Source organism: Neofelis nebulosa, chromosome 10 (genome assembly GCF_028018385.1).
Source record: "Neofelis nebulosa isolate mNeoNeb1 chromosome 10, mNeoNeb1.pri, whole genome shotgun sequence".
Classification (NCBI taxonomy): Eukaryota; Metazoa; Chordata; class Mammalia; order Carnivora; family Felidae; genus Neofelis; species Neofelis nebulosa.
In genome coordinates this window covers 56,368,894-56,395,018 of record NC_080791.1, presented here as the reverse complement: position 1 = coordinate 56,395,018, position 26,125 = coordinate 56,368,894, and the positions used below count along the sequence as shown (strand labels likewise).

The following is a 26,125-nucleotide window of genomic DNA, read 5'->3' as shown; positions in this document are numbered from 1 at the left end:
ACTCATAATCTAATGGTTAAGGCAACTATATCAACAAACCATAATATAAGAGATAGAATGAACAAAAGCTGAAGGGGGAAAGATGAGGAAAAGTATTCTAGCAGAGTGATCAACTTGAATAAAAAGGTAAAGTATAAAAAGGAATGGCAGATAATTAAGTGAAGCTGGAGTTTAAGTAGCTAAGAGGAGGAGGATGGTGGGAACAAATGTGTTGGAGAGGTATAGTTTGGGATTAGATTACAAAGGGTCACGTATGCCAGGCTCTCCTGTAGGTAGAGGGGGGGATGGTTTCTTTTTAAAGACTTAATTTAAAAAAAAAATTTTAGCGTTTATTTATTTTAGAGAGAGAGAGAAAAAGACAGAGTATGAGCGAAGGAGGAGCAGAGAGAGAGGGAGACAGAATCCGAAGCAGGCTCCAGGCTCTGAGCTGTTAGCACAGAGCCCGATGTGGGGCTCACAGCCATGAACCGTGAGATCATGACATGAGCCAAAGTTGGACGCTTAACCGACTGAGCCACCTAGGTGCCCCAAGACTTGATTTTTTTTTAGAGCAGTTTTAGATTCACAGTGGAATTGAGCAGAATGTACAAAGATTTCCCAGATTCCCCTGACCCCACACATGCATAGTATTTCCCATTATCAATATCCCCTTCTCTATGGTATGTTAGTCACAGTTGGCGAACCTGCATTGACACATCATTGTCACCCAAAGCCCATAGTTTACATTAGGGCTTGTGTTATATCTTCCATGGTTTGGGACAAATATATAATGACATGTATTCACCAATATAGTTATCATACAGAGTAGTTTCAGTGCTGTAAAATCTCCTTTGCTATATCTGTTCATCCCCCACTCCCTCTTAAGCCCTGGCAACCATTGATCTTTTTATTGTCTCCATAGTTTTGCCTTTTCCAGAATATCATATAGTTGGAATCATACAACTCCCTTGAGTAAATACTGAGGACCATGATTACTGGAATGTATGGGAAGAGTATGTTTAGTTTTATAAGAACCTGCCAAACTGACGTCCAAAGTGGCTGTACCATTTTGCCTCCCACTAACAATGAATTCAGAGTCCCTGTTCCCGCACGTCCTTGTCAGCATTTGGTACTATCAATGTTCTGGAGTTTGGCCATTCTACTAGGTGTGTGTAGTGGCATCTTGTTTCAGTTTGGATTTTCCTGATGAAAAATGGTGAAGCATCTTTTCATGAGCTTATTTGCCATCTGTGTATCTTGTATGGTGAGCTGCCAAAGTCTTTGGTCCAATTTACAGTTGGGTTGTTTTCTTTTCTTATTGTTGAGTTTGAAGAGTTCTTTGTATATTTTGGGTAACAGTGCTTTGTCAGATGTGGCTTTTGCAATTATTTTTTCCTAGTCCGTGGCTTGTCTTCTTTCTCTTAATATTGCCTTTTGCAGAACAGAGTTTTAAATTTTAATGAAGTCCAGCTTGTCAATTATTCTTTTCATGCAGAATGTGTTTGATGTTATACCTAAAAGGGCTCCTGGCTGGCTCAGTCGGTTAAGCGTCTGGCTTTGGCTCAGGCCATGATCCTGCTGGTCTTGATTTCAAGCCCCACATCAGGCTCTGTGCTGACAGCTCAGAGCCTGGAACCTATTTCAGATTCTGTGTCTCCTGGTCTCTCTGCCTGCTTGTGCTGTCTCTCTCTCTCGAAAATAAACAAACATTCAACAAAAAATTAAAAAGTAATTGTTGTACCCAAGATCACCTAGATTTCTCCTGTGTTATTTTCTATGAGTTTTATAGACCTATAGTTAGGTCTATAATCTCTTTCTGAATTAATTTTTGTGAAGGATGTAAGGTTTGTGTCTAGAATCATTTGTTTGCATGTGAATGTCCAGTTGTTCCAGCACCATTTGTTAAAAGACTTTGCCCTATTATACTGCCTTTGCTCCTTTGTTAAAGATCAGTTGACTATACTTATGTGGGTCTATTTCTGGGCTTTTCTTTTCTGTTCCATTGATTTTTTTTTTTTTTTATTCTCTTGCCAATACTACACTGTCTTGATTACTGTAGCTTTATCATAAGTCTCAGATAGTGTCAGATAGTGTCAGTCCTCTAAATTTGTTCTCCTTCAAATCCTTTATTTTTTTTTTCTTTTTTGGAGAGAGAGGTGCATGGGAGCATGCCAGTGGAGGAGGGGCAGAGAGAGACTCTTAAGCAGGTCTGACTCTGCTCGGTGCAGAGCCAGACCAGGCCTCAATCTCAAAAACTGTGAGATCATGACCAGAGCCAAAATCAAGAGTCAGGTGCTTAACCGACCAAGCTACCCAGGTGCCCCATAACTTTGTTCTCCTTCAATATCGTGTTTGCTATTCTGGGTCCTTGGCCCTCTCCATATAAACTTTAGAATCGGTTTGTTAATAACTACAGAATTACTTGCTGGGATTTTGATTGGTATTGCATAGACTCTATAGATCAAGTTGGGAAGAATTGACATCTTGACAATATTGAGTCTTCGTATCCATGAATATACAATGTTTCTCCACTTTTGTAGTTCTTCCTTGATATCTTTTTATCAGAGTTTTGTAGTTTTCCTTATATAGATCTTGTACATATTTTCTTAGATTCATACCTCCTATTTCATTTTTTGAGGCTACTAATGAAAATGTTATTGTGTTTTTAAGTTAAAATTCCAGTTGTTCATTGCTGGTATAGAGGAGATTGGCTTTTGCATGTTAACTCGTATCCTGCAACCTTGGTATTATTGCTTATTAGTTCCTGGAGTTTTTTTGTTCATTTTCTCGGGTTTTCTACATAGACGGTCATGTCATCTGTGACAGAAACAGTTTTATTTCTTCCTTCCCAAACTGTATTCTTTTTTTTTTTTTTTTTTTTTTTGGGACAGAGAGAGACAGAGAATGAACGGGGGAGGGGCAGAGAGAGAGTGACACAGAATCGGAAACAGGCTCCAAGCCATCAGCCCAGAGCCCGACGCGGGGCTCGAACTCACGGACCGCGAGATCGTGACCTGGCTGAAGTCGGACGCTTAACCGACTGCGCCACCCAGGCGCCCCCCAAACTGTATTCTTTTATACCTTTTCTTGTTTTATTGCATTAGCTAGGACTTGTATTCCTTTTCCTTTTTAAAAAGACTTTTTGTTTAGAAAAAATTTCAAGCTTATTGAAACATTGCAAAAATAAAACTTGTATAAGAACACTTTATCTTTATACCCTTTGCCCAGATTTGTCTCCTGTTAACATTATTTCATTTGCTTTGTCATTTGCAAGCTCTCTCTTTCTGTATGTACAGATATAGATAAATGTTTTTGTGTATGTGAATCATTTGAAGTTAAATTACATGTATCACAACCTTAAAAAAAATTTTTTTTAATGTTTATTTTTGAGAGAGAGACAGAGTATGAGCAGGGAAGGGGAAGAGAGAGCGGGAGACACAGAATTTGAAGCAGGCTCCAGGCTCTGAGCTGTCAGCACCCCGATGCGGGGCTTGAACTCATGAACCCTGAGATCATGAGCGGAGCCGAAGTTGGACGTTTAACTGACTGCGCCACCCAGGCGCTCCATGACCTTTTACTTTTAAATACTTGAGTATGTATTTCCTAAGTAGGTATATTCTCTTTCATATCTACAGTATAGTTATCAACTTCAGTAAAATTAACATTGATATAATACTTTTACCTAATCTGTGGTTTATATTCCACTTTTGTCAGTTGATTGCATAATGTCCTTTATAGAAATTTTCTTCCTCCACTTCGTGATCTAGTCTAGGGTCAGGTAGTGCATTTAATTGTCTTATCTCTTCTTTAAGAGCTTGTCACAACTTTTGTCTTTTTTTTTTTTTTAATGTCAGTGTCATATTACAAACCACTTCTTCCCTTTTAAAAATAGAACATTCCTCATTTTTTGTTCATCTGATGTTTCCTCATGATTAGATTCAGATTACTCATTCTCACTTGGAGTATTTTGTGCGTGGTGATGTGTCCTTCGTACAGTATACAGTATGACCTTTGGAGGCACACAGTGTCCATTTGTCCCTCACTGGTGATGTTCAGTTTTGTCACCTGGTCAAGATGTTATCTGATTTCTCAACTTTGTCATTCTGTGTGTGTCTGTACGTGCGCCTGCATGAACGTGACTAGTGAATCGTTTGTAGGGAGACACTTAGAGAACATACATATATCCTGCTCCTCCCCCTCTAGACTTGTCATCCATTATCATCCATTGATGATTCTTGTCTGAGCCAGTCTTGGCTGTGATGTGACAAAACAATGATTTCCCAGCGCTTACCGCTCCCTCCACATTCCCCAGTCTGACTTGGGCATCGTACCATTATAAGCAAGAATGGCAGGATGGTATTTTGTTTTTTAACTCATTAATTGTTTTTTATTCAAGTGTAGTTGACACATGAAGAGTCAGTGGTAGTGGACAGAGTGGTGAGGAGACTGCTGACAACACTCCTCAACGAGGGGAGACTGAGGCCTGAGTGGCGAGGCAGCAGTGTGCGTGCATCTGTCACTCCCGTCTTCTCTCAAGAGACATTTAGTGAATATCTGTGTGGCTGCACATTAGCCACTTGGGATAAAAAGTCACAGTTTGGGTCCTTAAGGAGCTTATAATCATTGAGGCTACAGAAGGGCAAAGAGTTATGATAAAATATGTGCCGTTTTTTAAAAAAATGTTTATTATGTGAATGAGTTTGGGGGCTTGGCTTTTCAGAAGGGTTGGTTGATTTTATGTTTTTCATTTTTAATTCTTTTAATGTTTATTTATTTTGAGAGAGAGAGACCGACAGACAGACTGTGCTAGCAGGGGAGAGGCAGAGAGAGAGAGTCCCAGGCAAGCTGCACTCTGTCAGCGCAGAGCCTGATGCAGACTTGAACTCACAAACCGTGAGATCATGACCTGAGCCAAAATCAAGAGTCGACACTTAACTGACTTAACTGACTGAGCCACCCAGGCGCCCTTAAAATATGTGCTATTAAGAGCTATGCAGGGGCGCCTGGGTGGCGCAGTCGGTTAAGCGTCCGACTTCAGCCAGGTCACGATCTCGCGGTCCGTGAGTTCGAGCCCCGCGTCAGGCTCTGGGCTGATGGCTCGGAGCCTGGAGCCTGTTTCCGATTCTGTGTCTCCCTCTCTCTCTGCCCCTCCCCTGTTCATGCTCTGTTTCTCTCTGTCCCAAAGATAAATAAAAAACGTTGAAAAAAAAAAAAAAAAAAAGAGCTATGCATAAAATATAACTTTAAAAAAAATTTTTTTTTTAACGTTTATTTATTTTTGAGACAGAGACAGAGCATGAACGGGGGAGGGGCAGAGAGAGAGGGAGACACAGAAGGAAGCAGGCTCCAGACTCTGAGCCATTGGCCCAGAGCTCGACGCGGGGCTCGAACTCACGGAGTGTGAGATCGTGACCTGAGCTGAAGTCGGACGCTTAACCGACTGAGCCACCCAGGCGCCCCATAAAATATAACTTTAAATGCAAGGGCACTGCCTTAGATGGCATAGTGAAATAGCTAAGATTGTGCTTTACTCATTGGTTCATCCATCAAACACTTACTGAGGACCTACTTTGTACCAGGACTGTGCTAAGGGCTGCGGGCATAAAGAAGAATAAAACTTGGTTTCTGTATTTAGAAATCACCCCTCTTTTTTGGGGGGGGGGGGGCTTTGGCAATAAAGCACGATTGTGGCAAGTGCTGTGATGGTGGCATGTCCACAGTGTAGTCCTAGCATAGAAGGGAGGAGTGATCATCTTCATTTGGGGTAGTGGATGGGACAGGGAGGTCAGGAAGGATATATCAAAAGTGGGAATTCTGGAGCTGGGTCATAAAGGGTGATTTGCTGTTTGTCTGCTTAATTGTAGGTATTCATTTTATTCTAACTTTGTGATTACCATTTACTGCCAGATTTCCCTCCTCCCAAGATTTATGGCTTCTTGTCACATATCATTGTAGAAGTTTCCTTTAAAAGTTATTCATGAACAGGTTTCCCATTCTTACCCTGTTGTCTTTTCCCATGCTGCTTTGTTTGTAGTAGCTAATCTCTTTAAAACCATTCTCAGTATTTTAGCCACAGTAGTTAGAGCCATCTCTCCCATTTGACAGGGGAGAAAATCAAGGCTCAGACAAGAACATGGAAGAGCTAGAGTTCATCATCTGCAACTATTCCGGTTCTACATTCAAAGCTTTTCCCACTATCTCACTCTGCTTGTTGGATTTAAAGTGCAGTTTTCCAGTTTCATCTCTGCCTGTACGTTCACAAACCTGTATACCTCCAGTTCAGTGGATAGACTTTGAAGCTCTACAGGTAAACTGACCACAGAAGAATGAGGAAACTCTAGGGTGATTGAGAATAATAGTAACATTATTGAACTATCATGGTTCCAGCACTGTGTCTAAGTACTTTGCAGTTACTGTATGTGCTCCTCATTACAGTTCTGTGAAATACAGCCTGTCATTAGCTCCCCTTTACAGATGAGGAATGTGAAGCTTCTGAGAGCTTAAATACATTCCCTGGTGGCAGCACAGTGGGGCTCAAACCTGTCTGCCAAGTCTAGGCTATAATACAAAGGCAGCGTTTGGGATCATTGGACAAATAGCCCACAATTTGATTTTGAATTGAAGCACACTCCCTTTGTTTTTTCAGGTTGATTTAATTGAACCCAGTTTGTACATGAGAGTCCTACAACTGTTAACCCTCGTGCTGTACAGACTGTTGCACAGGAGTCAGCCTTCGTGTTGTGGGGGGCTTACTCTGTCTGTCTACAGCTCTTGTGCCTGAGCATCTGTAAAAGTCTGCCTATATTATTTGCTCTTAAACACGTCAAAACTTCTTGGTGTAGAAATGCCAGCAGAGCAGAGACCAGGGCTTTTAATTTCCTAAATTTATGTAGGAAAGATATTCAAAAGTATTTAGACTTCCGTTTTATTGTGTAGTTCCTGGCACATGATGGGTACTCAAGAAATGTTGAAATAGTTTGGTTTGTTAGGATATAGTTTATAGGAGAGAATTATGAAGATACGAGAATGTTTGTGAATGTTGAGAGTTTATTGGGACACATTGGGATGGAAGACGTAATAGAAAGTAGATCCGGAGCCTTTGGATATATGTAGTAAAGCCTGATTGTGGTGGAAGGGTCTTATTAGGTGAAGGCAACCTGGGTTAGTTCTAGGGTAAAGAGGAGGAGGTGATGGGAAAGAAATAGCGGGAGTGAAAACAGGAAGTTTCTGGATTAGGATTACCAAATTCTAGTTTGCTATTCTTGCTAGGTTTCAAACATAGATTCTGCCAGGAATCACTTATGCTAATATTAATGCTTTTTAATGGCTTGCACCTTCTTTAGGAATTATTTAGAGCTTACTATTTGTAAGAGAGCTCTTGTTTGCAGAAGAGGAAGTTGATACATGCGTAAGAGAAGGAAGCTGGTGTTTCATGGTAAGCACAGCCATAGTTTTAGGGCAGTGAATGAAGGATGTGGAAAAGAAGGAACATATGCCACAGATACTGTGAAGAAAGAAAGAATTGATGGGCTGGTGGCTGATCAGAAATGGGGTGGGGGCATGGGATATCTGCAAGGCAAAGATGCCTCTGAGGTTTTGAAACATGGATTCTGGGAAGCAAATACATATTGTTCATGCATATAAATACACGTAGTCCAAGAGATCAGGCCTGGCTCCACATTTTGATTTTGGTATTTATTAACAGTGTGAACATGGCTAAGTACCTTTACTAATGGCCCCGGTTTTATTTTATTTGTATTAAAAAAATTTTTTTTTTACATTTATTTATTTTTGAGAGACAGAGAGAGACAGTGCATGAGTAGAGGAAGGGTAGAGAGAGGGAGATACAGAATTAAAAGCAGGCTCCAGGCTCTGAGCTGTCAGCACAGAGCCTGACGTGGGGCTCGAACCCATGAACCATGAGATCATGACCTGAGCCAAAGTCGGATGCTTAACCAACTGAGCCACCCAGGTGCCCCTGTGGCCCCAGTTTTATTATCTGAAAAATGAATAAGATGGCTATATTAGTGCTTATTAAACTTAAAATGTACATGAAAATTACCTGGGGATCGTGTTAGACTGGGTAGGTCTATAGTGGGACCTGAGGTTGTGTATTTCCAGCAAGTTCCCATGTGATCCTGAGTAGCAAAGGCTTAGGTGACCTTCAGGAGGGTTTCCAGTTTTGTAGTTTTGTAATTCTATTTACTGAATGTTGTCCTTTGGAAATCTGTTATATACTTGAGACCATAGCACCTTTATTTAGATAAATGAATTCTAAGTCTGTCTCTTCACTTCAAATTAGAAATGCCTAAACCAATTCATCATCTTACACTGATAACCACATCCCTTTCTCAGCATTCCTATTTCTGCTAATACTTTATATTTATAAAGTACTTTGTGATTTTTCAGAGAGCTTTTATATCCATTATTTCATTTGATCCTTAAAATAACCCACAGAGGTAGGCATGCAGGAAATATCTCCATTTTATAGGAGGGAAAACAAGCTCAGAGAGAGTAAGTGATTTGCCCATGAGTAAATGGTAGAACCACCCAGAGTTCAGGATTATTGACTCTAGTTTGAACTCTTACCACTGTGTCACACTGCTTCTGGTAATGGCTATCACAGATATCTGTGCTTAAAGGTTGGTTGTCATTTCTGGTTTTTTAAAAAAAAAATTTTTAATGTTTATTTATTTTTGAGAGACAGAGAGACAGAACACCAGCGGGGGAGGGGCAGAGAGAGCCGGAGACAGATTCCGAAGTAGGCTCCAGGCTCTGAGCTGTCAGCGCAGAGCCCGACGTGGGGCTCGAACCCATGAACTGCAAGATCATGACCTGAGCCAAAGTCGGATGCTTAACCGACTGAGCCACCCAGGCGCCCCTCTGTTTTTTTAAAAATGTAAATTTTGTTTTATTTTAAAAAGTGGATAATATATTCATATGGATCACAATTCAAAGGTATATAAGAGGGTGCTGTGAAGAGTTTCCGTATCACTCCATGCCCCAAATACCCATTTTCCCTTCCCTGGGGCAAACAGTGTTATCAATTATATTGTGTGTGCCTCCAGTATTTACGTAATTATATATTTTTTCCCTATGAAACACAGACGATAACATGTTAAACACACTGTATAAACTTTTGTGTGTTTTTTTCTTTTTTTTAAATTAATAGTCTGTCTTGTCGATTGTTCCATATCAGTGCTCAAAGAGCTGCCACATAATTTATTTTTTCTGGCCACTTAGTATTCCACTAGAGGATATATCATAATTTAGCAGGTTCCCTACTGATGGACATTTAACGTATTTCCAGTTTTTTGCTAGTAACAAACAATAGTGTATTACATACATTATAATGGATATCTCTAAGTATACATTTTTTCACAAGTGAAGAAGGAGAGTTGCTGGATCAGAGAATATGTGCGTTTGTAATTTTGTAGATACTGCCAGATTGCCATCTTTAGAGGTTTTTGCCTGTTTTGCTCTTTTCAACCAAGTGCTTGTTTTGCTATTGCTTTGCCCCTGAATAGGTTATCAGACTTTATGGTCTGTGCCAACTTGAGTGTAGTTTTAAGTTGCATTTCTCTGATGAGTGAGGTTGAGAATCTTTTCAGAAATGTTTAAGTGCTGTTTGTCCTTTTCTGTGAATTATCTGTTAATATTTTTTGCTATTTTTTTTTCTGTCGGGTTTTTGGATTTTTTTCTTATTGGTTTTTAGGAACTCTTTATGTTTTAGTGAAATTGGCTTGTTATGTGAATTAAACATTTTTGCTTAGGTTGTTTTTTCCTTTGACTTTACATATGATAGTTTTGCCATGCCGAATTAAAAAAAATTTTTTATGTTTATTTATTTTTGAGAGACAGAGACAGAGCACAAGCAGGGGAGGGGCAGAGAGAGAGGGAGACACAGAATCCAAAGCAGGCTCCAGGCTCTGAGCTGTCAGCACAGAGCCCACTCGAACCCACGAACCGTGAGATCATGACCTGAGCTGAAGTCGGATGCTTAACCGACTGAGCCACCCAACCTCCCCTGCCATGCATAATTTAAAAACATTTTATGTAGTAAAACTTACTGATTTTTTTTAATGTTTATTTATTTTTGAGAGAGAGAGAGAGAGAGAGCATGTGAGTGGAGGAAGGGCAGAGAGGGGCACAGAGGACCTGAAGCAGGCTCTGTGCTGACATCAGAGAGCCTGACATGAGGCTTGAACTCATGAAACATGAGATCATGACCTGAGCCAAACTTGGACACTCAAGAGACTGAGCTCACCCAGGCACCGCCATATTTCCCTAAGGGCCTTTTGACTCCCTTATTTCCTTTGTCAATCTTGTCTTCATCCTCAACCATATCCATTGTCTAATTAGTCTCCCTGTTAAGCCCATTTTTGCTTTAGGTTCCTATGTGGTCTTATCCTTTCTTTCTATTCCTATCAGTATTACTTTAAACCTTTTTTTATTTTGGAAATTTCAGTGACTGTTGAAATACATATAGTGAAATGTGTGTTGTATATATCACTGTATATTGAAATGCGTATATGTATGAGGGGGTGAGTGATGAACTCCCAGGTACCCATTACCTGACTTCAAGAACTGTCACGTCCGGGCAGATCTTGTTTTATTATATGCCTGCCTAGTCTCTCTCTCACCCCAATTATATCGAAGCAAATTATGGGCACGCTATTATTTTAACACTTGGACCACTGACAGCTGTATTCTGTCTTCCAATTTTTATCTTCCAGGTAATTCTGTATCTTTCTTCTTTGGTCTTACATGTCTAGAATAACAGTTCTGTAATACATGCTCATTGACGTTGTACTGCTGGATAGTTTTACCTCAGATTGGGTTTTTTGTGTGCACAAACTCCAGTTCTTTAGTGGGTTTACATACTCTGAAATTAGGGAATGCCACGTTTGTCTCCCCACATTTCTTGGCACGGTCTGGGAGGGAAATACCAGCAAGATAAAATAGAAGGAAGAAGGGAACAAGAGAGGAAGGATGAGAGATACGTGCAGAGCACAGTGCTAGACCTGTCACTACAAAGACTTGTTTCCCAGAGGGAAGCATGGAGGAAAAAGTGCAAGTTTAGACCTTCCAGCGAGATTGGGGATGGATCCGGTGGAGATTAAAAACCCAGAGCCAAAATGTATAAGCAATGGAGAAAGTTCAGAGATATATTTTGTCTTTTCCCGTGAAGAAGCCTGTATTATAATTTAGTAGTGCTTACCAAATGACTGAATTACATTCTAGAACTGAGTGAGAGCAGAGTGGAGTCAGAATAAAGGCTTTAATTCCAAGGTTGTGTGATGTGCATCAGAGAGAGCTCTCAGGGATAGGAGCTATAATGTATTATATGAGAGATTAGAATTGGTGGGTTTTTTGTTCAAATCTGTAACATTGGTTGTTGGTGCTATTTGCTTGTAGGCAGTAGCACCAAGCACTAGTTTTAAATAAAGCATTTTTGGGTTCTTTCAAAACTTTTCACAGGGAGTCTTTCAGGTGGGCTCAAAAGATTAGAAAGAATAGGTGACTGAGAGTGCTATCATATAGAAGAGCTTTTGTATTTTTTAAAAAGACTGATCTAATTTATCAAGCTTAAGTTCTGAATTCAGTAATTCAACATTTTTACCTTCTGTGGGAATGTGGAAAACTAATCTTCTCCCAGGTTTGCTTTTGTTGTCCCTCAAAAAAGTGCACCAAAATAGTGGTAACCTGAGTTAACTGGAAACAACCTGGGCCTTATTCCTCCATGGCATTTAGCCTCTTCCTAGGCCAAGAACAAATGCCTGACCTGAAAAAAGAAATGAATTGAGGATAGGAAAGGGGGCAGCTGTCCAGAACAAGTTTGACTACATTTCTAAACCAAATGCTCCTTAAAAAAATTATCTCATAGTGTCTGTGATTATCAACATGAGAGGTTAGCAAACTGGCCAGTAGTCACTGGCTTTTGTAACTGAGGAGACTAAGAGAGGTTACCAAGGTTAAGAGATTGTGAACAAACAAACAAGAACATGAAGAGAATCGATATGCCATGAAGAAGTTAAAATAATTTTTTCTCTGTCTCTTTATAGAATAAGCTGGCACCCCTTGATCTGTATCATTCAGGGTATATAGTAATATTTCTTCATGCAAACATTTAAAATTTCATGTTCTTTTGTGTTCCATATTAGCACTTCTTAAAAAATGGATACATAGTTTTCCATTGTATGAATGTACCACAATTTAAGAGTGATTATTAAATTTTTGCTTTTAGAGCCAATATCAGAATAAGCATGTTTGCATGCATTTTTTGACTTGTGGAATTGCTTAGTCAAATATTATATACAGTTTAAAATTTAGTAATTATGGCTAAATTGCCCTCCCTCTAAGTTGAACCAGTTTCTGTTTCCTCTAGCATAATTTTCCTTACTTCTATCAACTGTGACAAAGACTAAATAGGTTATTTAATCAGATAGATCTCTTCATTTTCTATTGCTAGGTAAGAAGAAAAATTTAGTGGCATAAAGCAGCATCATCATTTATTTTGCTTGTAATTCAGCAGTTTGGTTTGGTCATGGTGGGAACAGCTTGACTCTACTTGATGTCATTTCTGGTGGCTCAAAGGCTGGGGGCTGACATGGTCACTTACAAGTCTGGCTATACCTGGGATCTCACTCAAGGCTGTGGAGAAGAACTATGAAGTCCTTTTCACATAGCTGCTTGCTGTCCTTGCATTCGGGTGACTGGGTTCTAAGAAAGAAGATTCTAAGAGAACTAGATAATTTTATGATTTGGCCTTAGAAGTCATGCAGTCTAATTTCTACCATAGTCTCAGGCCTTCCCACGTGGAAGGGAGAGGGAACATAGGTCCCATTTTTTAATGGAGGGGTGGCAATATCACATTGTAACAGGGCATGTGGAATGTGATGTATTGGTACAACCATTGTTTGGAAACTGTTTGGAAACTAGTCTGCCATAAGGTGGAGTGATTGTTGTGCATATCTTAATTATGAGTGTGATTACACATCTCTTCATATGTTTATTGACCATTTCCATGTCTTTTTCTGTGGTCTGCCTTTTTATATCCTTGGCCCCCTTTTCTATTGGGCTATAGATTATTGATTCTATTATTGCTTTATAAAAGCTCTTGTAGACTAAGCAAATTAGACTCAAAATTTGTTTTGAAGATATCTCTTTAGAAGTCATAAAAGGTGTGTATGGGATGGTTATTTAGTTTGGTGATGGTCGGGACACGTGGGGTGGCTATATTTAAGAACCATAGTACTTTTGTTTTTGAAGCAAGGGTTACAGACAGGGAAGGAAGGGTGAATGGGAGCCATGTCCTCCTCCTGTTGGCCATCAGCCTCCCTGAGTCACTCTACAGCAGTGATGAGGAACAAGATCAAAGGCACATTAGTTCTCTTTGGTCATTATTATACCTCAGAAGTCAGAACATTTTAGATGCCTGCAAGGAATTGCGAAACTTGGGAGGAATATAGCACCCCAGTGACCTATTTCACTACCGAAAATTGCTTTGGATTTCTATTCGTTCTGGGATGTGATTTGACTGTTTTTAAAGCTGTGCTGTTGCCCATGTTGAGGTTCAAAATTGTATCAACAAAAATGGATTGACCTGCCAGCAATGATTATTTTCTAAAACATGGGGATGGTTAACAAAATGAGACATTTCTTTGTAACTTGCCACTAAATTAGAATGTTACTCTTTTTGTATGGAACCACAAAAGGCCCGGAATAGCCAAAGTAATTTTGAAGAAGAAGACCAAAGCAGGAGGCATCACAATCCCAGACTTTAGCCTCTACTACAAGCTGTAATCATCAAGACAGCATGGTATTGACACAAAAACAGACACATAGACCAATGGAATAGAATAGAAACCCCAGAACTAGACCCACAAACGTATGGCCAACTAATCTTTGACAAAGCAGGAAAGAACATCCAATGGAAAAAAGACAGTCTCTTTAACAAATGGTGCCCGGAGAACTGGACAGCGACATGCAGAAGGTTGAAACTAGACCACTTTCTCACACCATTCACAAAAATAAACTCAAAATGGGTAAAGGACCTGAATGTGAGACAGGAAACCATCAAAACCCTAGAGGAGAAAGCAGGAAAAGACCTCTCTGACCTCATTCGTAGCAATTTCTTACTTGACGCATCCCCAAAGGCAAAGGAATTAAAAGCAAAAATGAACTACTGGGACGTCATGAAGATAAAAAGCTTCTGCACAGCAAAGAAAACAACCAACAAAACTAAAAGGTAACCTATGGAATGGGAAAAGATCTTTGCAAATGACATATCGGACAAAGGGCTAGTATCCAGAATCTATAAAGAGCTCACCAAACTCCACACCCGGAAAACAAATAATCCAGTGAAGAAATGGGCAGAAAACATGAATAGACACTTCTCTAAAGAAGACATCCGGATGGCCAACAGGCACATGAAAAGATGCTCAGCGTCGCTCCTCATCAGGGAAATACAAATCAAAACCACACTCAGATATTACCTCATGCCAGTCAGAGTGGCCAAAACGAACAAATCAGGAGACTATAGATGCTGGAGAGGATGTGGAGAAACGGGAACCCTCTTGCACTGTTGGTGGGAATGCAAATTGGTGCAGCCACTCTGGAAAACAGTGTGGACGTTCCTCAAAAAATTAAAAATAGACCTACCCTATGACCCAGCAGTAGCACTGCTAGGAATTTACCCAAGGGATACAGGAGTACTGATGCATAGGGGCACTTGTACCCCAATGTTTATAGCAGCACTCTCAACAATAGCCAAATTATGGAAAGAGCCTAAATGTCCATCAGCTGATGAATGGATAAAGAAATTGTGGTTTATATACACAATGGAGTACTACGTGGCAATGAGAAAGAACGGAATGTGGCCCTTTGTAGCAACGTGGATGGAACTGGAGAGTGTGATGCTAAGTGAAATAAGCCATACAGAGAAAGACAGATACCATATGTTTTCACTCTTGTGTGGATCCTGAGAAACTTAACAGAAACCCATGGGGGAGGGGAAGGAAAAATAAAAAGAGGTTAGAGTGGGAGAGAGCCAAAGCATAAGAGACTCTTAAAAACTGAGAACAAACTGAGGGTTGATGGCAGGGTGGGAGGGAGGGGAGGGTGGGGGATGGGTATTGAGGAGGGCACCTTTTGGGATGAGTACTGGGTGTTGTATGGAAACCAATGTGACAATAAATTTCATATATTGAAAAAAAAAGAATGTTACTCTTTATCTATTAATCTGTTATGGGGTAAATTCTAAGTAAAAAATCACAGTATAAATCTCCCTAGTTGTAATCTTTGACCGTTTTATAGGGTCTTGGCTCGTGGTTGTCATTGTAGTTCTCATTTTAAGTATGGTTTGATCCAGAGACTTCAATTGTCAGCAGGACCTGAATGTCACGTGTCTTATTTTGCTCTCTTCCTTGTTGGTTTCATTCTTCAGTTTCACTGTGATGCAAAGACAGCTGCCAGCATCTCTAACCCTATATTCTTCCAGATTCAGGGCCAGTTTGGGGGGGGGGGGGTGGGGAAACCTCTCAAAAATTTAATATAATTTCTGAGTCTTTCAGTCGTCCTAATTAAGTCATATGTCATGGTCAGGGGGATGAAATGTGCTGATTGGCATGATCTGAGTCATCATGTGAATATCCTTGGAGTTGGAAGAGAGTTAATTCTACAGGAAGGATATAGATTGATAGTAGGGGAGAGGGGTTCTGTAAAGGAAAATCTGCACTTTTATTTGGCCTTGTTTTAATCAAATAGGTGCTGAGCATGACAAAACAAGCAAAAAATACACACACAAAAAGCTTTTCTTTAGACTACTGTTAGGTTTTGAAGCAGTTTTCTAACAGCGTTAGTAGTATTAACAAGAGAAACAACCATTATAGGTTCTTTAGAGGCACCAGTTACAGTCAGGACTAATGAGTAATTCTTATTCTTTTTTTTTACTATAAAGCAAACATTTCAAATCTACAATACCTGCCACTTAGGAATTTATATCTGAAAGATTTGTTAAAATGTTAAGGGATTTGGGGCAACACTGGTCTTTTCCTCACCACCAGCATCTCAGATAGTAGAGTTGTGCTCCAGTTACATCTATCAATCCTCGAAATCAAAGCTGAATAGATTTTAATTTTATATGTTAGTGAATGTTTTCAATGTCTATACAGGATGTTTTATAGATCAAGTTTCAAGGATTTTAAGCCATGTTAATTCCAGTTTAAAGATTAAAATCTGTTCAGCTTTAGTTTTAGAAGTGGATGTTTTTAGAGCACAACTTTGTTGCCAACCTACTGCTGAAGAATGATACGCAAAGTGTTTTATAACCATGAAGGCGTAGAACATTTGACAAAGTTTAAGGAGATTGCTGATAAAGAAAACTGCATAGGATGTTACCATAAAGAATAATTCCAAAGTCTGTGTAAATTTTAATTACTCAGAATATTTATATTTTCCTGAGATGCTTGAGATAATTTAGATCATAAGACGGATTTGATTTTTAACTGTCTTTAGGTGGGCCATTTGAAGAGAAAGTCTGATGTTTAATTCTATTTAGCCAAGCTCAAAAGGAGTGTATTTATGCTTATTGGTGCCACCAGGCCATGAACTACCACTAGGCTGTGAAGTCTAGAGCAATTGAATGTAGGTGAGTCTTGAGGATTTGCTGTAGTAGAATCATTGCTAAGGCTTTACCCCACTTTCAGTTCTTAGTTCTGTATTTTCTCGCTGTCTGGTGGGTGGGTGTCAGGATCTAAGGTTTCCAGGCCACTGAGGACTATTGCAAGGCCTGTGCCATACCAAGACATTCTTCATTGGGTTAATTCACTGGGGAATTATGAATTCAATCAAAAAACACCGTGTGCCTGCTATTTGCTAGGTAGTCATCTAGATGCCGGAGATACAACTATAAATAAAATAGTCTTTTCCTCTTAGAATTTATATTATTGTTGGGGAAGATAGACAAATACCTGGAACTAACCCTATTTCTACGTTTTGCAAGTATAGCTCTTATGGGGGAACTGAAGGCAAGAAAGGATCCTTTAAGTCACTCTGATTTTTTCAATACTTGAATACAATATTGGATCATAGGGTAATAGTTTGGGTGAAGGTAGATGATATATCCTAAAACTTGTGGTAATTTTTGGTATTGCTGTTACACTTTGGACTAAGTTTAGTTGAGTTTAAACTTTTTCTTATTTATTTCTTGAGTATGTAAGACACTTATATGGTACAGAAGTCAAAACTATGTAAACAAGTATCAGGGAAGTCTTGCTTTTATCTGTATTCCCTTCAGCTTGCTCTCACTCCCATAGGTAATCATTTTTATGAGTTTCTGACTTAACCTTCCAGTGTTCCATTTAAATTGCATGAAGTCTTAGGGGGAGGAGAGGAAGACAGAAGGGGGGTGGGGACTAAAGGGAGGAGGTGAATGGTGGGAATGGAGAAGAGCTCCACTTACATAGTGCTTGTGAATGTTGTCTTACTGGTGGTCTTTTTGTCCTACTTACCCACCTCCTAAGTCTGAAAAAGGCAATAGCTTAAAAAAAAAAAAACCACTTTATTTTGGACTAATTTTAAATTTATAGAAAAGTTGCAAAAATAATACAGAGAATCGCCTTCATTCAGTTTCCCCTAATGTTAACATTACGGGAATAATAAGCAGCTTTATGATAAAATTGGAATGAATGTCATTAAAGAGGAAGCCAAGACAAAGGGCATAAGAGGGTTCATGTGTACATTTACTGCCTTTTCACCAAGACGACATCAATATTTTACTCATAAATGGTTAATTTCCTTTGTCTGTTCTAGCTACTGGGAGCATCTTGTAGTTTAATCATGGTGTAATAAGAATACTTACCTACTGCTTTTGAAATAAATAAAATAAGGGAAAAGGTAAAGAGTTGTACAACCCAAAGTCAGTGCTTTATAGTTGGTTCATTTGTGGAAGAGTTTTTGTTGTTGTTGTTGTAAATCTTCTTATAAAATGCTGCGATGTAGTCAGTTCTGTTTTATCTGTGTGAGTGGAGGGAAGCTTAGAAACAATACTGATACCTTGGGTGAATGTTTGTAGACTCCATTACTGATTTTAGAATCTAGAGCTTGGAGTCAGAAGGCGTCTTGAAGCTGGTTTTGCCAACTTCCTAGATAGTGGAAAGATCTCTTCACCAATATCTATGTATCCACTGTAGATTCAGTCTCTGTCCAAGCCTTGCACATTGCTTTGTAAGGCAGTCTGTTCCGTTATTATTATTTTGTCATACAATTATTCTCTTGAGTTGAAGGATAGATCATTGCTTGCTCTGTCCCCTATAGCAATAGGGGAGTGTAAAGACCAAGTTGTATCAGTTATAATTATAAATACATACACACACACACACACACACACGTGTGTGTGTGTGTGTGTGTGTGTGTGTGTATACATGTATGTATGTGTATATATATACACACATATATAGGAGATAGTGTATGGTATATACCTATGTATATAGGTATAACCCCTTTGCTTTCCTCTGCCTTCTTTCCCTCCTTCTTTTGAGATATCCTGCTCATTTATTATTTACTGTTTTATATTTGGTTTTGTAGGAATGTTGGGATAAAGAGATGAATCACAATAATGAGTGAAACCTAACCTCATGGGGTTGTTATGAGGGTTAAATAAGATCATATGTATGAAGTGTTTAGCACAGTGCATGGCACATGGTAAGCATTCAATAAGTGCTGATAGTGTAGTGATGGTAATTGTCTCTCTCATCAAGTCTTTTCCTCCTAGATTAATAGGGAAGATAACTAACCAATGACTTTTAAGACTAGATTGAATGATATAAGTGCTCTAGGAGAGAAGAAGCCAAGTTCTTATTTATTCAAATAAAGGAGCAACTAATTTCAGTTAGAGACTCAGGAAGGAGGAATCTTTTCTCCTAAACTTTGAAGTAGAAATGGGATCTCTTTTAAGAAAATGGATTTTAGATCGACGGGGCTGGAATTAACGAAAGCCTGGAGCTAGGAACGTGCATTATCTTTTTCATGGGATCTTAAGCATTCATGTGTGACTGAGGGGTTGGCTATGTGGAAGATCTAGTCTAAAATAAGGATAGGATGTGGAGAGGTCAGATTGTATAGGGCTTTGAAAGCAATATGGAAAGTTTGTACTTCATTCTGGAGACTTTGGGTAATATTTTCAGGTCTTGGAACAGAAGATCAAGATTGCAATCTTACAGCAAAATAGATGTGGTTATTGTATATAGGTAATTAGTGGTTCCTGTTAATTTAAAATCTTGAGTGAGAGGGCTAATAAAAAATATATAGGAGGAGATAGTTGCTGTAATCCAGGGTATGAAATGGAAACCACTGGCAGATTGTAGAAAAATGAGTCTTTTAGAGTAAGCCCTAGGAACTTTTCATAAATATATTTGGGGCTTTTCATACTTAGAGGATTAAACCAATTTATTAGACAATAACCTTCCCTATTAAAGAATTTTAATCGCTAGATTGGGAGAAAAGATTAGGTTGGTATGTGCATGGAAAGAAAGAACTGCACTTTCTTGGCTGGCTGCACATGTAATTGAAGATGGTCTTACCTTAGTAGATTGGGCTGTCTTTCAGCCTGAAGGGAGAGCTGTAAGCATTTTTTAAAACTGAGCACTTGGGGCGCCTGGGTAGCTCAGTCGGTTAAGTGTCTGACAGCTCAGGTCATGATCTCACGGTTTGTGAGTTTGAGCCCTGCATCGGGCTCTCTGCTGACAGCTCAGAGCCTGGTGCCTGCTTCAGATTCTGTGTCTCCCCCTTTCTCTGCCCCTCCTTTGCTCATGCTCTGTGTCTGTCTGTCTCTCAATAATTAATAAATATTTAAAAAAAAGTTAAAAAATAAAACTGAGCACTTGATTTCTGTTTTTAAGTCTGAAAATAATTATCTGAGAGGGAACTAGCCTTTGGGAATGAATCTGATGGGCACAGACTTGAGCATTGCCAACATCTTCTGTTTTTGGCATGCTATTACTTGGCTGTCTGTTAACTTCCAGTTTTGTTGATTTCTACCGTTGCTTATGGAGCATTTGCCTTTTCAACACTTGGGGCTCCAAATGATTTGTGCATCTTAGTTGGAGAAGTTGTTGGGAAGGAGGCCTGATCAGGAAAGAGATTGGGTGGCTGTTGGTCAGGTGAGGATTTAATTTCAGCTCACAACAGTTGGGTTATTGGCTGGCTGGAGTGACCAGTGAGTTGTGTTTTGGCTAAGCATCTTTTCCTGGTCGTACAGCTGATCTGGCATCTAGACTGAACAAGCAGCTGGGGTATATGTATGTAAAAACTGCTTGTCTGTTGGTATGAGACGGACTTGCATGTCTCCGGTATCCTTCCGAAGGGAAGAAAACAAATTACTACTTGGTTTATGTTCCAGGAAATACTAATGCTCTTTACAGGTGAATAGCACTTATATAACATTTATGCTTTTTGAAAATATCTTATATCTGTTGTCATTTCATGCTCACAACAACCCCATAAAGGAGATGGGGCAGGTATAATTCCTATTTGACAGAGCGGATACTAAATCATAAATAAGAGACTGGGTTAAGGTTGCTGGGTTAACAAATAAATGGGATAGCTTAACTGTATTTCATTTTTGGATTGTAACTTTCAGAAAGTTTTATGAGGAAAAAACTGAACATGTCCCTCTTTTTTGTTGTTAATTTTTAGCGGCGTCTTAGACACCTTCGGAACATTGCTGCCCGGAATATTGTTAATAGAAATGGCCATCAGCTCCTTGACACCTACTTCACACTTCACTTGTGTAATACTGAAAAGATATACAAAGGTAAGAGAATCTGTGGACTTGCCCACAGATTGTTACATCTCATTTTTATTCTTTTGTAATACAAGTGAGTAACAGTGCCCTCGCTTTGCTGTTATTGCTTATTGGGAAGCAAAATTGTCATACTGTCTGAAAATATTTAATGAGCAGTAGTTACATATATCATATATAAAAGAAACAGGGCTTTTGGGTAGTTCTTAAATTGATAAATTTATCATTTATTTATGCATGTTAGCTATTAATGTTTTTATTCTAGTAGGTTCATTAAAATATACTATATGAGTCTAGCATACAGTACTAATTTTGTTTTCTTTTTTTTTTTTTTTTTTTTTTAAAATTTTTTTTTTTCAACTTTTTAAAATTTATTTTTGGGACAGAGAGAGACAGAGCATGAACGGGGGAGGGGCAGAGAGAGAGGGAGACACAGAATCGGAAACAGGCTCCAGGCTCCGAGCCATCAGCCCAGAGCCTGACGCGGAGCTCGAACTCACGGACCGCGAGATCGTGACCTGGCTGAAGTCGGACGCTTAACCGACTGCGCCACCCAGGCGCCCCAATTTTGTTTTCTTTAAAATATAATTGTTGAAATATTATGGTAAAATTAGGACCAGTTTATGCCTTCTCATATCGGTAATTCCTTGTGTATATATGGCGTAATTTTTTAGAAGAATGCCATGGTTTCCTTGAATTCATTTGTACCTATTGTACTGTGGACTGCTCCATAAGTGACAATTCTGAGAGTAGACCAAATATTTGATTCAAAATCACAAGCACCTTTTGAATACATACTGGATGAAAGGTACTTGGATATAATCCATTGACCTATGTTGGATGGTAGAAGAGAACAAGCACGGTGTATGACAGGAATATTGGATTAGGATTGCAAATACATGCATAGTAGGTCTAGCTCAGCCATTTACTAGCTGTGTGACATTGGACAAAGATCATGTCTTTTTGAACCGCACTTTTCCCATTTGTAAAGTGGAGATGATGCCTTATGAAATTGGCAAGACAGATATTTGTGAGGAACAACTGAGATAAGGTGATAACACTTGGTAAGATGTGATTGAAGGTCTATTTATATTAACAAAAAGTAGCGTTAATTAGAGGTACTAAAGGCTTATTTGAATTTTGTCCTCTGGCAAAGAAAGATGAAAAATTCAAACAATGTCTTATCTTTTTGGTTTTAATTACTTTTAAAAAACATTATTAAAACAGTAGTCATTTAACACCTTTTTTTATTTTTTTGTTTTTTAATTTCAATACCAGTATATGCTCATTAGGAGATTCAGTCAGGAATTACATAGGGTAGCACAACGCAAATAGCATTAAAATAATTTTTAAGGGTGAGAAAATAGCATTGTGTAACGTAAACCACCACAATGTAAATAGCATTAAAACAATTTTTAAGGGTGAGAAAAAAGACTCTAAATTCTGCCATTGTCATATAATTTTATTTCATTCTTACTTTTCATTGTAAATATTGCATTTCTAAAAAACAGTTATATTAATCTGAATGATTAATGCTAGCTACTATAACAAATACCACAAATCTCAGTGGCATAACATAATATATTTCTTACACTAAGTCCAATGCAGATGTTCTTTATCAGGCATGGTATTGGTAGTTGTCCTCTAAGTGGTGACTCAGGTATCCAGGCTTCTTCTATTTTGGAATGCTGCTATCATCAATACATGACTTGGGGCATGGCAAGAGAGGAGGATCATTTGAGGGAGATTTTTATAGCAGAAATGGCCCCCATAAATTCCATCATATTCCATTGGCCATAAATCAGTAGTGTAGTCCTTTTTAGATGAAGAAAGGACTGGGATATGTTGTCTTCCTATGTGTCCAGAAGGAAGAGGGAACAGTTTGGTTATTATTTGTCCTAAGGGTATAAGCATTTTTTCAGACCTTAATACATTTGGTTTCCTGCACACTAACTGGTTTTATCATTAGCAATATATGACAATGTCAGAGCGTTTAAAATTTTTGATATGTTTCTATATAATTAGTCCTTGATTATCTTCATAAAATTTATATGTTCTTGGTCCAGTGTTCTCTTTGATAAGAGTAATTCACATAGTACTTAGCACATTTTAGGTATTTGGTGATTTGTAATGTTAACAATTGTAGTTTTTTTTTTTTTTTTTAAACGTTTATTATTGAGAGACAGAGAGACACAGAGCATGAGCAGGGGAGGGGCCAAGAGATGGAGAGACGCAGAATCCGAAGCAGGCTCCAGGCTCTGAGCTGTCAGGGGCTCGAACCCACAAACTGCGAGATCATGACCTGAGCTGAAGTTGGATGCTTAACCGACTAAGCCACCCAGGCACCCCCCCCCCGTTTTTTTTTGTTTTTTTTTTTTTTAACAATTGTAGTAGTTTCTAAGAAGAGAGTAGTCATGGGTCTGGTTGATGACCATCTTGCAAAAAAGTTGTCTAAGAGATGCCATGGAAAGAAAATTACTTTTTTTTTTCCTTCTAGCTCAGAATACACCTTGAGTTTAGAAGTTAAAAGTTCCCTCAATGAAATGCTCATTCTCATAGTTAGGGAATAGCTGGTATAGACCACAGGGGGGTCTCTGTTAGTGGTGGAGTCTGTCACTAATTGGCAAGTCCCTTGGCTAGGACATTTAGTTCCTCTTGTGAGCTTTGCTTAATTTATCCCTAAAATAAGTGAACTGATAATTCTGAGAGTTAATGCCTACTCCAAAATGTCATAGTTAAATGAAGTCTATCTATGGTCCTCTTTTGGGTGCACAAGTTGGACTTTATAACTTTTAACTACCATAGGAGGAACTGGGAAGCTCTTTCCTTAGGAAGCCTAGTTAATCCACCTTACCTCATTGGACCTCTGATGACAAGCCCAGATATTCATTTCATGATCATTATGTGGCCCTCAGTGTAGGATGCCACGATAGAGGGCCATTTGGTTCTTCTCACAAAACCACTTGTACCACCTGTTTAGTGGCATCATTTCTTAGTTTTAAAAGAAAGGTTTTTTTGTTTTTTTTTTTACGGGGGAGAATATTTGAAATACTGATTTCTAAGTTATTCTTTTATTTTGGCTGAATTCACAGCAGATCCTAAGAAGTTATGTGTGAGATTTTTTGACTTTCGGCATCTTTTAGTGCTCTTGGGAGATTGCCTACTTTTTAGGTAGTTCAAATCATCACATCCCCAAAGAACAAAGCCTTGTGTTAATGGATGAAGAGCTAGGTTCTAATTGTGATTCCCTCTTAAACTTGGAATTTTTATAAAATCAATTTTGTTCTTTAGACATAGTTCTTTTTTCACCCACAAAATGTTGAGTGCCTGTCCTCTCCTGGAATGCCAGCCAGCTATTTTGAATACATCAGAAGATTAACTCTATATAATCCAGAAGATTTTAGGTTAGTTTTGTTCACTGCACTTGGAACAATGCTTGGCACATAGTAAACCCTCGTATATTTTTTTCATTTAATTGTTTGAATAGCTAATGCAGTCATGGTTCAAAATATATATAAAGGCTTAAACTCTTTCTTTCACCTGTCCCATTCCCTAGTTTCTTACCCCAGCCTAAAAACTACTGTTCTACATTTCGTGTTTCTCTTTTCTGAGATTCTTTATGCAAATACAACTAAAAATAGTACGAAACTACATATATTTCTGTGCTTTCCATTTTTCACCTAAAATGTCTTAGACATTTTTCCATATTAGTTCACAGAGAGCTTCCGTAATTTTTTTTTCTGAATATTTTTGCATTGAATAGATGTACCAGAATTTATTTAACTGGCCTCTGTTGGTGGGCATTTAGGTGGTTCTTGTCATATGCACAGTACTGCTTTGACTAACTTCATAAGTACATTATTTTGTATGAGTGCTAGTTTAGCTATGGGGTAAATTTCCAAGAAGTGGAAGTACAAAGAATGTGTACTTATAGTTTTGGTAGATATTGCAAAATTGTCTTTGTTTACATTCCCACTTGGTATGTATGAGTGGCTTTTCCCTTACAGGCTCACCAATAGACTGTGCAATCAAACTTTTGAATTTCTGCCGATCTGATAGGTGAAAAATAATTTTATAGTAAACTTTAAGTTTGTATTCCTCCTTTATGAGTGAGGTTGAGGTACTAAAAAAAGCATTTGTTGAATGAATGGAATGCTGCATAACAGCCAAAACATGCCATTGAAACCATGCTCTACATTCTCTAATAGCTTTGTTTTTGTTTTTGTTTTTGTTTTTTTAGGTCTTACTTAGCATGGATAGAGAAGCATTTGTATCTAATCGTCCCTTTCATGTAGAAATAGGTCTTGGATGACTTGAAAATTTACTTGTCGAATAGTTTTGCTTAAATTGAGTTAATAAAAATTAATAGAACTGTGTTAATAAAAATTATAGTTTATAAAGTATTTTTGATTCGCTATTTCATTTGAGCCTCACAGTAACCTTGTTATCGTCCATGTGCCATTGTCCTTTGAAAGGTGAAGGAACCATGTGGCCCAAAAGGTTAATTGACTTGTCCAGGATAAAGCTGATAGGTAGATTGGGGATTGGAACTATATTTTGGCTCTGAATTCTCCTCCATTCACTATTATGTTTTGCATCATGCTGCTAATTTTATTGAAACTATTTTAGGTGTAACAGAATGGTGAACAGTGTAGGCCCATGTTAGACATTGCCCTGTACTCCATGATTTTGTATGTGGCTTTTTTGTTGACCTCTCTCCATTTAAATTAGCAAGCCTGTTTTGAAGGTCTAATGGAGAAAGCCTATTGTTTAGTTTCTTTTATACATATATTTCATCAGCAAAGTTTTGGAAGAAATAGTGATACTCCTCTTAGAGCTAAAGATATTTATTTTGGGAACTGTTTAATTTAGACACTTTGCAGATTAAATTGAGGAATTCTCTCTAAAGAAAAGAGGAATATCTTTTTTTCCCATTGATTTTAAAGTAGTACATGCTTGCAATAAATTCAAACAATACAAAAATAAATTAAGTATAACATGAAAGTACTTTGTAATAAAGAAACATTTTTAAGCCCTTTTAGTTTTTCCCCCTAAAAATAAACATGCTACACATAAAGTAGAATACACCCACCCACCCACCCACACACACACCCCTACACACATAAACTTTTATAGTTAATTTATGGTTGGAGTAATTGATTAATCATATGGGAAAAATGAAAAGAATGATACTTAGGGTTGTCTAATGTTGGGATTTTCACAAGTAAGGTTGTAAATTGGTACAGTACTTTTAGAGAACAACATAGTAATATCTATTAAACACAAACTATTTTTCCTTTAATCTTGCATTTTACTTCTAATTGTTTATCTTATAGATTCAAG

General features: G+C 38.4%; 1 protein-coding gene across 3 annotated transcripts in view; it reads left to right on the top strand.

The window, feature by feature from the left end:
* The window catches only part of UVRAG (UV radiation resistance associated), a 302,745-nt gene that overhangs the window by 12,174 nt on the left and 264,446 nt on the right, over positions 1 to 26,125 (top strand). For 2 of the 3 annotated variants that reach the window (XM_058690352.1, XM_058690351.1), the window contains exon 2: positions 20,677 to 20,794. In XM_058690352.1, the coding sequence (XP_058546335.1) occupies positions 20,677 to 20,794 (118 nt within the window). Of the gene's footprint in view, positions 1 to 6,097; positions 6,287 to 20,676; positions 20,795 to 26,125 lie in introns of those variants that run through there. The other variant, XM_058690353.1, reaches the window with a different exon arrangement.